Genomic DNA, 16,947 nt, shown 5'->3' with positions numbered 1-16,947 from the left:
AGGGTCAGGCCCTCCCGAATCAATCACTAATTAAGAAAATACTCTACAGACTTGTCTATAGCCCAACCTTATGAGGGCATTTTCTTAATTGAGATTTCTTCCTCTCAGGTGACTTTCTGTGATAAGCTGTTAAACCTTGTAATTCCTGTACTTGGGAGGTGAGGCAGAAAGAGCACAGATATGAGGCCGGCCTGGCCACCTCAGCAAACCTAATCTAAGGCAGTACGAGAATAATATGCAAAGCAATGAGTGCATTCACTTTCTAACAGATGTCATGACTGCTGACAATGTCAGAGAAATGTTCCTTCATAAATAATATCAAACACACCCAGCACTGACCAACAGCAAAGTCTACCAGCTAATTTTAATTAACATAAAAAGCTATATTCCAATGAACCCTTGTTTTGTTTAAATGAAATCAGTTAGGCAAACTTGTGCGACTCTAGGAGATTCACCAACCTTCATGGCCATCTTCCTCTGTGTCACACAAACCTCCATTAATGACGTCCAGGAAGAAGTCTGCAGGGTTGTTGTGGGACTCGTATTGGTAACCTACAAAGAATGCAGTCAAAGAACACAGCCTGAGGACACTCTCTCAGAGAGTGGGGAAGTGGAGGGAGGACACAGTCTAACGTCTTCCTCCTCTTCCTGTTCCCCTTCACTAATTTGTTTTATATATATATATATCCATTCATATGGAAATTAATATAATATTTCAGCAATCTCTCTTTCCTGTCTAATATATAGATAACATATATGTTTATGTGTATGATATACATGCAAAGTCTTCCTGTGAAACATTTGAACTCAGCCTGAAATTTTATGGGACACCACAGACTCACCAGCCTTGTACATTTTCAATGACAATGATCAACTGATAACAAATAAAGAGTGCTGGAAAGTAAAAAGCTAAGCCTATCCTCTAGGAGGCAGAGAAGCCTCCACAACTGCATTCATGCTTCTAAAAGAGAAAGCTAAATGCATGAATCTTTGAAAAAAACCTCACCATACAATCTGACTCTGTAGAAAACAGGCAGAGCAGAAACATGAAATCAGTTTAAGTCTCTATAGTCCCCAAGCAAGGCCTGAACCCAAACTACAAAGTCACCAATAAGTTAGTAACAACTCAGCAGCACCTCAGAGGTGGGTCACGCACTAGGGGAAACTGACAACTACCATCTGCTGTGTGAACAGGAAGACTGTGATACCCGGCCTTTCCGGAGCTACTCAAATGGTGGATAACCGGTCCTGTGGCCAAAGAAGAGATCTGAACAACAAGCCAGACTGTTAAATTAACAAAACATCCTGTCACCAAATTAATCACCGGTATTTAAAGTGGAGAAACCCACACTCAGTAAGTCTGCACAAGAGTCAAACAGCAGCCCTGATACCCCCTGTTCTCTTTGCAGGCCCTGTGAATGGAGGAGCTCTCACAGCAACAGGCGACCGTACCCGCAGATGTGAAGTACTCCAGAGCGTCCCGTGCAGGTCCATGAAACATGAGTTTTCCTGAAGCCACTAAGGTGAGGCTATCAAAGAATCTGAAGATGGAGTACTGAGGCTGATTGATGGAGAAGATGATTGTCTTTCCCTTCATCGACATCCTAAGTTCAGAGAAGGAGACATGATAAGTCGCTGGACACCAGAACCTTGAAATTCTCGTCAGAATATTTCATTCCTGACATTATACTCTTTATTCCCATTTCAGGTGGAATTTTTGTTTTTTGTTTTTTGTTTTTTTTTTTTTAGTTTAAAAGTTTTTTATTGGATATATTTCTTTATTTACATTTCAAATGTTATTCCCCTTCCGGATTTCCTGTCCATAAGTCCCCTATTCCCCTCCCTCTCCGCCATAAGGGTGTTCACCCCCATCCACCCTCCCTTACCACCACGGCTGATATTCCCCGGCACTGGGGTTCCAACCTTGGCAAGACCAAGGGCTTCCCTTCCACTGGTGCCCCAACAAGGCTATTCTCTGCTACATATCTAGTTGGATCCCTGGGTCAGTCCATGGTATAGTCTTATGGTATTAGCTTAGTCCCTGGAAGCTCTGGTTGCTTAGCGTTGTTGTTCTAATGGGGTTGCAAGCCCCTTCAGCTCTTTCAATCCTTCCTTTAATTCCCCCAATAGGGTCTTGCTCTCAGTTCAGTGTTTTGCTGCTAGCATTGACTGTATTTGACATGCTTTGGTTGTGTCTCTCAGGAGATATCTATATCTGATCTTTTCAGCATGCATTTTTTAGCTTCATCAATCTTATCTAGTTTTGGTGGTTGTATATACATGGGCCACATTTAGGGCAGGGTCTGAATGGACATTTCTTCTGTTTCTGCTCTAAACTTTGCCTCCATATCTCCTCCTATGAATATTTTTGTCTCCCTTTTATAAAGGAGTGGAAGCATCCGCATTTTGCTCATCCTTCTTCTTGAGTTTCCTGTGGTCTGTGGATTGCATCGTGGATAATTCGAGCTTTTGGGCTAATATCCACTAATTGATGAGTGCATATTATGTGTGTTTTTCTGAGATTAGATTACCTCACTCAGGATGATATTTTCTAGTTCATTCCATTTGCCTATGAATTTCATGAAGTCATTGTTTTTGATAGCTGAGTAGTACTCCATTGTGTAAATGTATAACATTTTTTGAATCCCTTCCTCTGTTGAAGAGCATCTGGGTTCTTTCCAGCTTCTGGGTATTATAAATAAGGATGCTGTGAAAATAGTGGAGCATGTGTCTTTTTTATATGTTGGAGCATCTTTTGGGTATATGCCCAAGAGAGGTATAGCTGAATCCTCGGGCAGTTCAATGTCCAATTTTCTGAGGAACCTCCAGAATGATTTCCAGAATGGTTGTACCAGTTTTCAAGCCCACCAACAATGGAGGAGTGTTCCTCTTTCACCACATCCTTGTCAGTATCTGCTGTTGCCTGAGTTTTTGATCTTAGCCATTCTGACTTGCGTGAATTTGAATCTCAGGGTTGTTTTGATTTGCATTTCCCTTATGACTAAAGATGTTGAACATTTCTTTAGGTGTTTCTCAGCCATTCGGCGTTCCTCAGCTGATAATTTTTTGTTTACCTCTGTACCCCATTATTAATAAGGCTCTCTGGAGTCTACCTTTTTGAATTCTGTGTATATTTTGGATATCAGCCCTCTAGCAAGTGTAGGATTGGTAAAGATCTTTCCCGAATCTGTTGGTTGCCATTTTGTCCTAATGACAGTGTCCTTTGCCTTACAGAAGCTTTGCAGTTTTATAAGGTCCCATTTGTCCATTCTTGATCTTAGAGCATAAGCCATTGGTATTTTGTTCAGGAAATTTTCCCCAGTGTCCTCGTGTTCAAGACTCTTCCCCACTTTTTCTTCTATTAGTTTGACTGTATCCTGCTTGATGTCAAAGTCCTTGATCCACTTGGAGCTTACCTTTGTCCAGGGCAATAAGAATGGATCAATTTGCATTCTCCTACATGCTGATCTCCAGTTGAGCCAGCACCATTTGTTGAAAATACTGTCTTTTTTCCAGTGGATGGTTTTAGCTCCTTTGTCAAAGATCAAGTGACCACAGGTATGTGGGTTCATTTCTGGGTCTTCAGTTCTGTTCCACTGATCTATCTGCCTGTCTCTATTGCTCTGTAATACTGCTTGAAGTCAGTGACGAAGTTCTTTTATTGTTGCATACAATTTTTGCTATCCTGGGTTTTTTGTTATTCCAAATCGATTTGCAAATTGCTCTTTCTATCTCTATAAAGAATTGAGTAGGAATTTTTTGGGGATGGCATCGAATTTGTAGATTGCTTTTGTCAAAATGGCCATTTTTACTATATTAATCCTGCCAATCCAAGAGCCTGGGAGATCTTTCCATATTCTGAGATTTTCTTCAATTTCTTTCTTGGGAGACTTGACGTTTTTGTCATTCAGATCTTTCACTTGCTTGGTTAAAGTAACACCAAAATATTTTGTTATTTGGGACTATTGTGAAGGGTGTCATTTTCTTAATTTTTCTCATCCTGTTGATCCTTTGAGTGGAGGAAGGCTACTGATTTGTTTGAATTAAATTTAAACCCAGACACTTTGCTGAACTTGTTTATCTGGCTTAGTAGTTCTCTGGTAGAACTTTTGGGGTCACTTAAGTATACTATCATATCATCTGCAAATAGTGATATTTTGATTTCTTCCCTTCCAATTTGTATCTCTTCGACCTCCTTTTGTTGTCTGATTGCCCTGCCTAAGGCGTTGAGTACTATATTGAATAAGTAGGGAGAGAGTGGGCAGCCTTGTCTAGTCCCTGACTTTAGTGGGATTGCTTCAAGTTTCTCTCCATTTAGTTTGATGTTAGCTACTAGTTTGCTGTATATGGCTTTTACTGTGTTTAGGTATGGGCCTTGAATTCCTGATCTTTCCAGGACTTTTATCATGAAGGGGTATTGAATTTTGTCAAATGCTTTCTCAGCATCTAATGAAATGATCATGTGGTTTTTATCTTTGAGTTTGTTTATATAGTGGACTATATAAACATTGATGGATTTTCTGTATATTAAACCATCCCTGTATCCCTGGGATGAAGCCTACTTGATCATGGTGGATGATTGTTTTGGTGTGTTCTTGGATTCTGTTTGCAAGAATTTTATTGTGTTTATTTTTGTGTCGATATTCATAAGGGAAATTGGTCTGAAGTTCCCTTTCTTTGTGGGGTCTTTGTGTGGTTTAAGTATAAGAGTAATTGTGGCTTCATAGAAGGAATTTGGTAGTGCTCCATCTGTTTCAATTTTGTGGAATAGTTTGGACAGTATTGCTATGAGGTCTTCTATGAAGATTTGATAGAATTGTGTACTAAACCCATCTGGTTCTGGGCTCTTTTTGGTTGGGAGACTTTTAATAACTGCTTCTATATCTTTAGGAGTTATGGAGTTATTTAGATGGTTTATTTGTTCCTGATTTAACTTTCATACCTGGTATCTGTCTAGAAATAGTCCATTTCCTCCAGATTTTCCAGTTTTGTTTAGTATAGGCTTTAGTAGCAGGCATGATTTTTTTAAATTTTGTCAGATTCTGTTGTTATGTCTCTCATTTCATTTCTGATTTTGTTAATTTGGACACACTCTGTGTGACCTCTGGTTAGTCTGGCTAATGGTTTATTTATCCTGTTGATTTTCTCAAAGTACCAGCTCTTTGTTTTGTTAATTCTTTTTGTTTCTACTCGGTTCATTTCAGCCCTGAGTTTGATTATATCCTGCTGTCTACTCCTGCTGGGTGTTATTTCTTTCTTTTTGTTTTAGAGATTTTAGGTGTGCTGTCAAGCTGCTGATATATACTCTCAACTGTTTCTTTCTGCAGGCACTCAGAGCTATGAGTTTTCCTCTTAGCACAGCTTTCATTGTGTCCCATAAGTTTGGGAATGTTGTACCTTCATTTTCATTAAATTCTAAGAAGTCTTTATTTCCTTTATTTCTTCCTTGTCCCAGTTGTCATTGAGTAAAGTGTTGTTCAACTTAAAAATATGGAACGCTTCACGAATTCACGTATCATTCTTGAGCAGGGGCCACACTAATCTTTTCTGTATCGTTCCAATTTTAGTATATGTGCTGCCGAAGTGAGCACTGAGTTTTTCTAATAAACGCTTCATCTAACTTGTTTTACATACGTGAGAAAGAAACCAAACTCCATGTTTCTATTTCAAATTCTAGAATTTGTTAATCTGTGAAACATCAGTTGTCCACAGTCCACCAGAATTTTATTGACACTGTAGACTTCCAGGCAGTGTAACCTCAGAGTGAACTGGATCACTAACAGGCATGTTGGCTGATTGGAGGTTCACCCAAGATTGAGAAACAACAACGGAGCAGGTATTAAAGGTATGGTTATATTGGACAATCTATTTGATTACTGACAGTTTCTGCCTCTTCAGTAATTGGTTTTGTTTGTTCTGATCTTGTAATTCACATTGCTAACCACTTGATCTCCCTACTAAATGCTTCAGTGATGACCTCATTTTAATTTTAATAATATTTGCATAAAGGAATTTTGAGATAATGAGCTCTTTCTGGGGATAAGCATTAAAACGCCAAGCAACAGGTTAAGGGATCACAGTTAGTGAGGGGCAAAGCTGAGATTTCATCATTAGTTTAATTCCATGGCAGGGAAAAATAAATGAGCTAAAAGGGTGGTTTTAGAGAGTTGCGTCTTCTGGTGGGAGAACCAGTAACTAAAAGAATGTTTCAAACTGCTATTAAAATGCTTCTATAAAAGCTGGGTATGGTGGCATGTCTGCAAAATCCAGCCGGTAGGATGATCTAGGGAGTCCAATACCCACTTAGATTATGTAAGATTCCAATTAAAAAGTACAGAAAGAGATAAAGAGACAGAGAGAGAGAAGGAGGAAGGAAGCAAGGCCCAGGACCAGCCAGCACAGCAGCATCTGCTCTCACAGCTCAGTTAGGAATCCTGTCCCTGCCTTGCAGGACAGACAAAGGTGAGTTTTTGTTGTTATTGTTGTTGTTTTTCCTTGTGTTATTAGTGCTTTGCCGGAACGCCTGTGAGCACGTGTCCCTGGCTCACATGGAGGTGAGAAAGATAAATTAGATGCCCTGGGACTGTAGCAAAGATGGTTGTGGGCTACATGCATGCTGGGAATTTACCATGAGCCCTCTGGAAGAGCAGCAGTGCTAACCCATCTCTCCATCCCAGTCAAAGAATTTTATTTAAATATTTTTTTATTTTAAAAAATATGAATCCTAGTTGAAGGAAAGAATAGGATTGAAATATATTGTATGAAATTCTCAAAGAATTATGAGAAACATAAAAATCCTCCCAGTGAAGGAGCTTCCACTAGACTGGCGAATTATTTACTACTTAAAAATGAAGACTAACGTATTACAGTCCATGTTACAAAATGGGAAGTAAGGAGAGACCTAGTTCCACACAGAGAGCCATGTCAGCCTGTAAATCAAGAGGGGAAATACAAGTTCAGATGAAATGGGTGAGACCAGATAATGTGCAGAGTAATGGCATAATTTCCCTGACTGACCATTAATAATTCATGAGAAGAAAAACTGTAATTCATATCACAGAATCCAGCAACCACCGGCATGATTAGATGAGGAAGTTTCCTATAGACAACCCAGATGGCTCAATGCGTAAGTCACATGCTGACAAGTGTGAAGACCCAAGCTATGTTCCCAGAACCCACTTGGGAGAAGGAGCAAACCAACTCCACTGAGCTGTCCTTTGACCTCTATGTGCATGCTACCCGCATTCAGATGGACAGACAGACACACATACATACACACGCACACACACATACATGCACACATAGAAACACATGCCCACAACTAAATAAATAACTAAATAAATGGAAAAATATTGAAGAAAATACTTCGTCTAGGGTGCAGTTCCATGAGTGATGGAGACTTAGGAGGACACAGCATGTCAGGTCCTGAGTCTGCTCCCCAAACACTGGGATAAACCACACGTAGGATGACCCCACACAATGAACTAAGACTACCAACCGCATGAAAAATGGACAGCAGGAAGTGTTCCATACTGAAAAATGAGCAAGAAGCTGATCTTAGAGAGTATCCTGAAGCAGACAGGAAAGGGGACACACAGGCAGAGGGACACCTGAGGGGTCCACAGACCAGGGGGTGGCGAGGCCCTGTTTGTTGACCCCCTCACAGGGACAGCACAACGGGGAATGCTCTCGGTTCATGGAGTTACACGATGGGGTGTTAGGATGATAGAGGATGATGACAGAACAGGGGAGGAAGGAAAGACAGAGAGTGCAGTAAAGGGTAAGCAAGAGGCAGGAGCCTGGCTCTTAGTCAATTTTTCCTACAAATTCTTCAGCCACAGGCTTCTCTCTTGAGAGAAGGAAACGTTCCTTCTTTTACTTCATTCTTCCCCAGGTTCAGAAACCAGACCTTAGAAACCATTTCTTCCAACATCACATCCAGGGTGAATCCCTGAGATAATCCCATTTATCCTGCCTTGGGAACACACAGAGAACCCAGCATTTCCTAGCTAAGAACCCCCACATCTCAGCTTCCTGCGGGCATCTGTTCATCCCCATGTCACAACTGTGTACCCTTTCCCATGACTGCATTGCTCTGCTCTTAAACTCAGAAACCTTCCCACATCCCCTGCCATGGGAACAACCTCACTGTTGACAGTGGCCCAGGTGATCTAGGCAAGCTACATTCAACACAACCTATGCCCTTCCCACTTCAGTGGTGACTGTGCAGGGCCAAATTCCAGAGACTCATTTGTAGAAGTCCTCACATCTAAGCACTTAGAATGCAGCTATAATGGGGGACAGACACATTACAAAGATCACTCTTAAATGAGATTACTAGCGTGCCCTAATGTAACTGCCGTCCATTTAAGATTTGACAAATCAGGGCACAGACACAGAGAAGGGAGGTACATGATCCACAGCTCAGTGAGACATGCTCAGCAGATGCACCCTGTGGTTACTAGCAAGGAACCTTCCATCCTCTCAGCCTGCTGGGTTCTGGTCTACCCTGTCTCTTGAATGTTCCAGACACATCAAACATGCTTTGCCTCAGAGAAAACCTGCTTTCTCTGCAGCCATCACTCTGTTTAGATCTCTCCACAACCCCAGCTCACTAGTCACATGCTTGAGGGTTTAGGGACACGCTATTTAAAGCAGTGTTCAACCATCACCACAGCCACCCTTCATATGCTCTAGAATGTGTTCTTGATGTCTCTTCTTGGTTGAAGTTTCCCTCGAATAAACAAGAGTTCTGTTACCTACTTCTGCATCTCCTGCACCAAAAATGCACACACACACAACCAGGTATTAAGTAAATAAAACCTTAATGTCCCCTTGGCACATACCTTCTCAGAACTGATATGACATAAGTCGTAGTGGTCAAGTCTAAGTCAGTGGTGGGATCATCCAAGAACAAAATGGGATGCTCGGCGATCAGCTCCACTGCTATACTGGTCCTTTTCCTGAGTTCTTTGGATCTAGGCTAAAACACCAATGACATCATTATCAACAAGAACATAGTCACTGTCGTTTGGTAAACCAGTTTGTTCCAGCAATAAAAGATTGTGTTACATCATTATTCCAAAGAGCCAAAATATGGACACCTGGGAGAAGAAGGAGGTTTTTCTTCTAACTAGAGAGTAGAATGAAGCTCAGGTCAGACTTGACATGAAGCTGTTAATAACGCTGACTATTTGATCATTATCAAGTCACATGTTCTAGGGATACATTGCAACACACAAAGACATGCAAAGTGAGATCACTGTCAAAAGAAATGAGGAAGATGGGAAAGGAGATAAAAATATCTCTAGTAATCATTTAACAACACCCCAACACACACACACTCACACACACACACACACACACACACGCACACGCACACGCACACTCACACACACACACACACTGCTTTTAGCAAACATTACTAGGTGGAAAGTTCACATTGCCTTCCTAGGACATTTTCAACTTCTTAAAGACTTTGTGAATTGACATCATTTACACTGGACAGCATCTAAGAATTCGTGTCTCACCCCTGTAGACAAATCCAAAAGGTGGGACATTCCTCAGGTCAAAGTGGAATTGTCTTTTTAACAGTCAGTGTCAATGTGCAAGGTGAGAGTTCACAGGAAGGTTGAGGGGACACAGAAATGGGGAAGAATTCTGAAGCTTAAGCTCTCTAAACATAACAAGCAAAACCATGATTGAGCCCTACTGATAACATACAACAAAGAATGGTGAGGGATTGGAAGAATGGGGGCACAACAAGGCTGAAGATACAAAGGTATTTTTCTTGATAGTTTAGAATTTATAGGTACGCATCTCTCCTTACTTGGATGAATGAAATGAAATTAAGTTCTCAGGAGTAAGATACTACCTAATGTTCTTTTAAAACGCTCAGGTGAAAAATAGCGTTAGCAAATGTGTGATAAAGTACTACCCACTCAGAAGCCCAAAGACTGGACTTAGCAAGTATACCACTGTGCCGATTATATAACAATCATGCAGGGCCTACGTGTTTCCTCTACATTTCTCACATCGAAGTCTTTCGATGGCTGAAGAGGTTTAGCAGGGAAAAGCCACGCAAGCCTCAAGCCTGGGTTCCATCCCTGGAACTCACATTTAAAGCTACATGCAGTGTCAGGCATCCATATCCCATCAGAACGTAATTACAGTGAGAGGAGAGAATCGTAAGCCATGCAGGTATAGCAACAGCAGATGACAGCCCCTGCCTGCATACGACATACAAGGTGGGAATGGACCCTTGAAAAGGGACCTATGGCATCCCTGTGTGTGCTATGGCACGCAGGCAGGGACACACACATGATCACACACACTCACATATGCACACATATTCACATTCATACACATACATACATATGCACACCCACACTCACACACACATTCACACATCACACACACACACACACACACATTCCTACACACACAAATGCACACAGTAACACACACCATTATTCAAAGTTATCATTAAAAAGTTATATTATTAAATTCTTGAAATCTTTTATATTTCATGGCCTTCAAAAAGTTAATAAATATCTTTATGTGTTGTCACTAAAAAACAAGTAAGCAACGTAGGGCGATGACTACTTATTGTTTAAAACACAGCAAAATGAAGCACCTTATTGAAAATATAAAACCAAGTTATAGAAGGGGCCAAAGGAAACAAATTTCTATCACTCAGGAGGAAAGAAAACGTGATGGATGGCAGCCTTTGTGAGAGCCATTCTTCCCACCAGAACAAGCGTCTTACATAACACTGAAGAGAAGTGTCCTGTGCCATCCTCCTTGCTGTTCTAAGAAAGGGCCAGCGCAGGAGTTAAACCATGAGAATTACAGTCTAGAAAGCCACTTTCATCCACAGCACCAAGTGTCCACTCACCAAACATCTACATATGATCTTCTCAATGAATCAATGTCACAGTGAGGGGCAGGAAGGGTTTGGGTGTAGAGGGCCGCTATAACATTCGCCACCACTAGATGGCGCTGGCTTCCACTGCGCCCCACGTGGAAGGCCACGATAGCCTCCACCATTACAAGATGGCGCTAGCCTTCACCGCGCCAGCCGGCTCCCTTTCAGGAAGTTAACTTTGTGCATGTTCAAGAGTGCCTTTGTGCCAGGTCTTTGCCCACTCCGGGGCGTGCCTTATGAGATCATGTGTAAACAACCAATCAGGTGTGGATGCGCCGCACTAGGGTGTATATAAGCGTGCCATGTTGGCGCGGCGCCCCTTCCTCTTTTAAGATTATAATAAAGTTGGTCACAGTAAGGATTTCTATGTACCCGTGTGTTTCTTGCTGGCGGGAAGTCGCGCGTGGGACATTTGGTGCCGAGAACCCGGGACACAAAAAAGCTACATCATCGCCGGTGCCAAGAGGAGGCTCCGTTTCACGGAAGAAGTCCACAAGCTGTGAGTGGGGGTAAGACTCTGAGAGACCATGTTTAGCCTTGATCTGTTCCAGCTCAGTCCTCTGCCGGATGCGGCAGGAGCCGCTATGGTTGCTCTGGCAGCCTTCGGGTTGTTTCTATTGACCTTTGAGTTTCTAGTCACCGCCAAACGGCGTCAGAGGTCGTGTGGGAACTGCCCAGCTGTAACAGCAAAGTGGAGAGTGTTGGGAGAAGGGCGAAGCGTGTCAGAAACAGAGGGTAGTGAAAGGTTGCAACAAGAAAAGGATCCTGATCGATCTCAAGCACCAAGCCCTTCCAATTCGGAAGCAAGAGGTTGGGGAAAGAAAGCCCTGGGTGAGGAGAAGGAAGGAGATAAAAGGAACACAACATTTTGGGAGAAAAATTTTGTCTTTGTGTCTGTAAGAAGTGTGCTTAAGCTCCGGCTTTGCAGAGTCATACTGATTAGGCTTGATAGAGACAGACCGCCTGAAAATTTATTCAAGAGAATCAAACAAAAGGACATCTCAGTGCCCGTGCACAGCTTGATGGAATTAATGTAATTGGGTTGTGAGTAAAAATATTCAGGGCTGTGTTTCACTTCCATACCATTGGCGAATGTCAGTCGTGCTGCCCAGATAATATATCTCAGTATCTTACAGGAATTGGGTTTCAACACGTTGGTGGACTAGTCCAGGAATTGAGACAATCCATCGCCCATATCGACTCCACTCGAGTGGATAGTCACCGTGAACACCATCTGGTCTTTTCCCTCTTTGTCTATTGTTTGTCTCTGGTGCACCAGGATGTCCCCATGTCTGTCAGTGTATGTCTGTGGTTTTTGTTTCTCGTTGTTTAAATGTTTTATGTTTCATGTTCAAAAGAAACAATGGTAAAAACTTTATCTGCTGGCCGTTCACACCTTGACTTGGTTTTAACTCGTTTCAAAAAGGAACAAATGAATAAAAAACACTTTCAATCAGGTCTTTGGAGCCCTGTGCCTGGAGCCAGGTGTCTAGATTAGCTGGAGAAGCTGCCCAGAGGCTAAGCATCTACACGAGCTGATCTTAAAGGCGCCAACAGCTTCTCAGTTTCTTCGATACAAGAGTTGATAGCTGTTTCTCTTAGAGAGATCCCTGACTTATTATTTGACTCAACAGGTGACAAGGTGCTTCTCTTAAAATCATAGCTAAAAAGGTAAAAATGGTGTTTGGTCTAAATATTAAAGATATGTGTAGCCACTTCAATTTTGTTTCTGATTGGTTTTAAATGTATAAATATGCTCTACTTGCCTTGGTTATGGACTATTGGCTTTCAAGTTATTGGATATCGTTAAAAGGGTATAATATTGGTAACAAAAAGTTGACATAAAGCTGGTAATCTGGATGGAGTCATTCTAGATAACATGTGACATGGGCCAACCTAGGGAGACAGGTCTAAATTGAGGTAATGTTTTTATGGAATTCTTATTCTAGGAACCAGGCTTCTAAAAGAATTTAGGACAATGTCTCTTTGTTGAGGTACTAGAGACTACGCCATCGTGCGTTCATATATAAGAATTGACAGTCAAACTTTGTACTAGTTTGTTGGGGGGTCGAGTTTTGCTTTCCAAAGTTGTGGTTTGCCCTGGAGCTATCGGTATTTTTATGCTAATTTCCACTGCCCTAAGGACAGCTGCTTAGTCACGTACTCAGAACTCAGGTGACCTTGTGGCTCTGTTCTGGTGTCACAAAGAGAACTTAAAGATTGTGATTTAGGATTGCCAGTGTTACATTGACTAACTCAAACTTATTTTTAATTAAGGAAAAATCAAACAGGTAGAGATTGTTACAAGATTTACGAAGGATTGATGAGGTTTTAGAACTTGTGAGAACATTACAGCCAGTTTACTTACTCCAACTGCCATTTCAAGATAGATTTAGAGGATTGATTTTGAGTTTTCATTTCGTGAGCTTGCTTACAGTTTTAGAGAGCCCATAGAGTGATATCATTAAAAATGGCTAATAGCCTTATATTGTATAATTTTGTTGCTTCTTCAGTGTAAGAAGTTAGAACTTAAATCTTTCAATGTATATGGAAATTTTTACTACAAACCTTTGCTCTCAAAATGAGCTTTAATATTTGGGGAGTAGCTGTTACACTACTCCAGATAAGAATATTTGAAGCTAATTTTAAGCTTCTAAGCATATGTTAATTGGCTAAGTACCTCACCCTGGCAGAGGACTTAGGTCTTTGTTATACACATTGGAGATAAAGCTTCAACTGTGTTAGTACAGAGTTGTGGACTGGAGTCATAGAAGTATTTTGAATAGAGACCTGGTAAAACATATCTTATTCCAAACAACAGTTAATTGATTACTACAAAATACTGATATTTGGCCTGTTACATATACAAATTTTTCAGACAAAATTGATAATTTTACTCTTTACATGCTTTTGTACTTCCTGTATATTTGTGCATACAACCCATAGGAAATGCGCTTACTGTATTTATAGGTGGTTCATCTAATGAAAAGGCTACATGTATGATTGGATCACTTGTTTATTCTCTTGAGTTTCTATTGCTTCAACACAGATTATTAAATTCCGTAGTTTAGCCACTGTTTTTAAATCAAACTTTCTATTCACATACTGATAGCCAATGTGTGGCTTGTGGTTTACAATTGATTTCAATTACTTAATGCTTTATTAGAGACAGGTTTTCTACTTAAAATCAGTGAGTGATTTCAGTGTAAATTGTTTGACAACTCACTGTCCTTTCAGTGCTCTGGCTCAGACAACTAAACAAAACCATAGACCCAGCTCTTTAAAAATGATAATGGAGTTGATAACACACCCTCACGAAAAGAGGAAGACTCCATTTGCTTGTTTTCAATTCCCAGCCTCACCCTGCCAGCTCAGGGATTTCTAGTAAGACTGAATCTAGACGATATTTACAAGATTCGACATTTCTAATTAATGCTTATGTTTAGGTAAATAAAGTTTGTGATGTGCTAGAGAAATGGCTTAGTGGTTAAGAGCACTAAGTACTGTCCCTTTATAAGACATTTAAGAACTCAAACTGGATTGCCTGGGCTCATTAACAAGGGAGGACAATGATACCAGACAGATTGTAGGCCTTACATAGGAACAATTAGTCAAAAACTCTCATTCTTTATATATCCAAAACAATAATGCTGGAGACAATAATTTGGTATACAAGTCAATTTATAAATACAAGTGCTCAGTGTCCTCAATTTAATCCTCGAGGACTTACCTTAATAATAATATCTTTAATATATCTTAATAAATAAAAAGGGGGAGTTATCCCTGTATACTAAATAATGCTCCTTTTATTTCAATTTTAAAATTTTGGATGCCAAAGTTTATGGCACCCTACAACTAGGCATACTTCTGCCTAGGTGAAATAGAGAGATCCACTTATTGACATGATCCTGTCCAGATATTTTATATGGGGAAGAGGGAATGTTTGTGTTTTTTCTACAGGATGCTACAAGAGTGTGCCAGGTGCCTGAGTGGTTGCTGAGACTTGCTGATCCTGGTTACATAAAGATTCAGCTCTCGTGGTTCGGGTCCCTGGAGTCATCCCTCTGCCCTGAGAGGAAGATGAAAGATTCCCCTTCGTCCTTTGTCATCACAGAGATTTTGCCGTTGCTGCAGTCAGTGTTACCACTGCGTGTATCCCGTCCCACTATGGCCTGCTCTCTGACCCTCTGTACACTGCTGCTTGCTGGAAAAGACTGGACTCCAGCCATTGCTGCCCCCTTCATTTCCCTATGACTCTTGCTGCCTTAACTGGTAACTGGTGTTGTCATTTTACAGACTATAGCTTCACAAGAAAGCCACCTGCGTAAAGCTACAATGGACTGGGGAACTCTGTCCTGGTTATACAGATCTCAGAAATGGTTCCATTGTCAGCTGGTTGTTCCAGAGAAAAATGACTGATCCTGAACTGTCCTAGAAAAGACCTTAACACTTTCGCTGCTATTGTAGCAGCCATTACTGCTGCAGACATTGTGTCTGCAGTGTCTGGAGTTATCCTCCCCCAGTCTATTGTTAGACAAACACAGTGGGTGAACTTTCTGGAGTAGTTACTAACAATTGGGAATTCTAAATTTTATTATAGGAGCAGCTTGACTACGGCCCTTGGTGGTAACAGCTGAGGAGGACCAAATGAGGTGCCCACTACTTATCGGGAGTGGCTCTGTCTGGTGCAGCCCTATGCTGTGGATCAGTGTTCATACTATGGTTGGTTTACAAACTCAGATCTCAACAGAAACGTGACAAGGCCGTTATCACTCAAACACTTGTGGCCATTGTACTAGGGGCCTCCCCTGGAATTTGGTTATCTTGCTCAGGAATTAGTCGGTATCTGAGTTCTCTGCTCCTGCACCCCATGGATCTGTGGATCCATTGCACTGGGAGGAGAGGGACTCTCTCTGTATCTGAGTTCTCTGCTCCTACACCCCATGGATCTGTGGATCCATTACACTGGGATGAGAGAGACTCATTGTTCCTTTGATCAGCCCTTCCACATCGCTGAGGTTTCCTCATTGCACGCGATAGGGTGATCATGACTGCTATAAAATAATATAAATTATAAGGGTGAGATGTAGAGGGCCGCTATAACATTCGCCACCACTAGATGGTGCTGGCTTCCACTGCGCCCCACGTGGAAGGCCAGGATAACCTCCACCATTACAAGATGGTGCTAGCCTTCACCGCACCAGCCGGCTCCCTTTCAGGAAGTTAACTGTGCGCATGTGCAAGAGTGCCTTCATGCCAGGTCTTTGCCCACTCCGGGGTGTGCCTTGTGAGATCATGGGTAAACAACCAATCAGGTGTGGATGTGCCGCACTAGGGTGTATATAAGCGCGCCATGTTGGCACGGCGACCCTTCCTCTTTTAAGATTATAATAAAGTTGGTCACAGTAAGGATTTCTATGTACCCGCGTGTTTCTTGCTGGCGGGAAGTCGCGAGTGGGACATTTGGGGACCCAAGAAGAGGGAAACAACCCGATATTTAAAAACTTGAAGCATATAAGAAAGTTCCTGATCAGGCTCTATTGGCAATGAAAGGACATCTGGGGATGGCAAAGGGCTATAGATCTCACAGCTGAGGATGCCAAGGATGTGTCCGTTTGGGGACGGCTAAGGGTTGTAGACCTGACAGCTAAGGATGCCAAGGATGCATCCATTTGGATAGTGAAGAATGGAATTGTTAAGATAAGTACATCTTGTTTTTTAAAGGATGCAGAATAATTCAGTATCCAGGAATGAGGTGCTATATAATATTCCTTTTAATACGTCAGTAAGAAACAAGTCACTGGAGCTAGAGAGATGACACAGCAGAAAGAGTATGAGGTCCTGAGCTCAATTCGCAGCAGCCACAGGGTGGCTCACAACCACCTGTAATGGCTTAATGCCCTCTTCTAGTGTGTCTGAAGACAGCTACAGTATACACATATACGTCAAATAAATGTTTTTAAAAAGAAAAGAAACATGTTATCCATTACACAGTGGCTGTGAAGCTCACCACTCATCTA

At 41.5% G+C, this 16,947-nt stretch overlaps 1 protein-coding gene and 1 non-coding gene across 14 annotated transcripts in view; both read right to left on the bottom strand.

Annotated features, from left to right (window-relative positions):
• Window positions 1–16,947, bottom strand: part of Abcg3 (ATP-binding cassette, subfamily G (WHITE), member 3) — a 75,488-nt gene that overhangs the window by 35,438 nt on the left and 23,103 nt on the right. For all 13 annotated transcript variants that reach the window (XM_039092264.2, XM_063273449.1, XM_039092263.2 and 10 more), the window contains 3 exons: window positions 8,847–8,983; window positions 1,453–1,604; window positions 460–552 (listed from right to left, as the gene is read on the bottom strand). In XM_039092264.2, coding sequence (XP_038948192.1) covers window positions 460–552; window positions 1,453–1,604; window positions 8,847–8,983 — 382 coding nt within the window. The remainder of the gene's footprint in view (window positions 1–459; window positions 553–1,452; window positions 1,605–8,846; window positions 8,984–16,947) is intronic.
• Window positions 5,485–5,591, bottom strand: LOC120096745 (U6 spliceosomal RNA). The gene has a single exon (XR_005493585.1). It is a non-coding gene; the product is annotated as a U6 spliceosomal RNA (small nuclear RNA).

The sequence above is a fragment of the Rattus norvegicus genome, chromosome 14 (genome assembly GCF_036323735.1).
Source record: "Rattus norvegicus strain BN/NHsdMcwi chromosome 14, GRCr8, whole genome shotgun sequence".
In the NCBI taxonomy this organism is placed as follows: Eukaryota; Metazoa; Chordata; class Mammalia; order Rodentia; family Muridae; genus Rattus; species Rattus norvegicus.
This window is presented reverse-complemented; position numbering and strand designations above follow the sequence as displayed.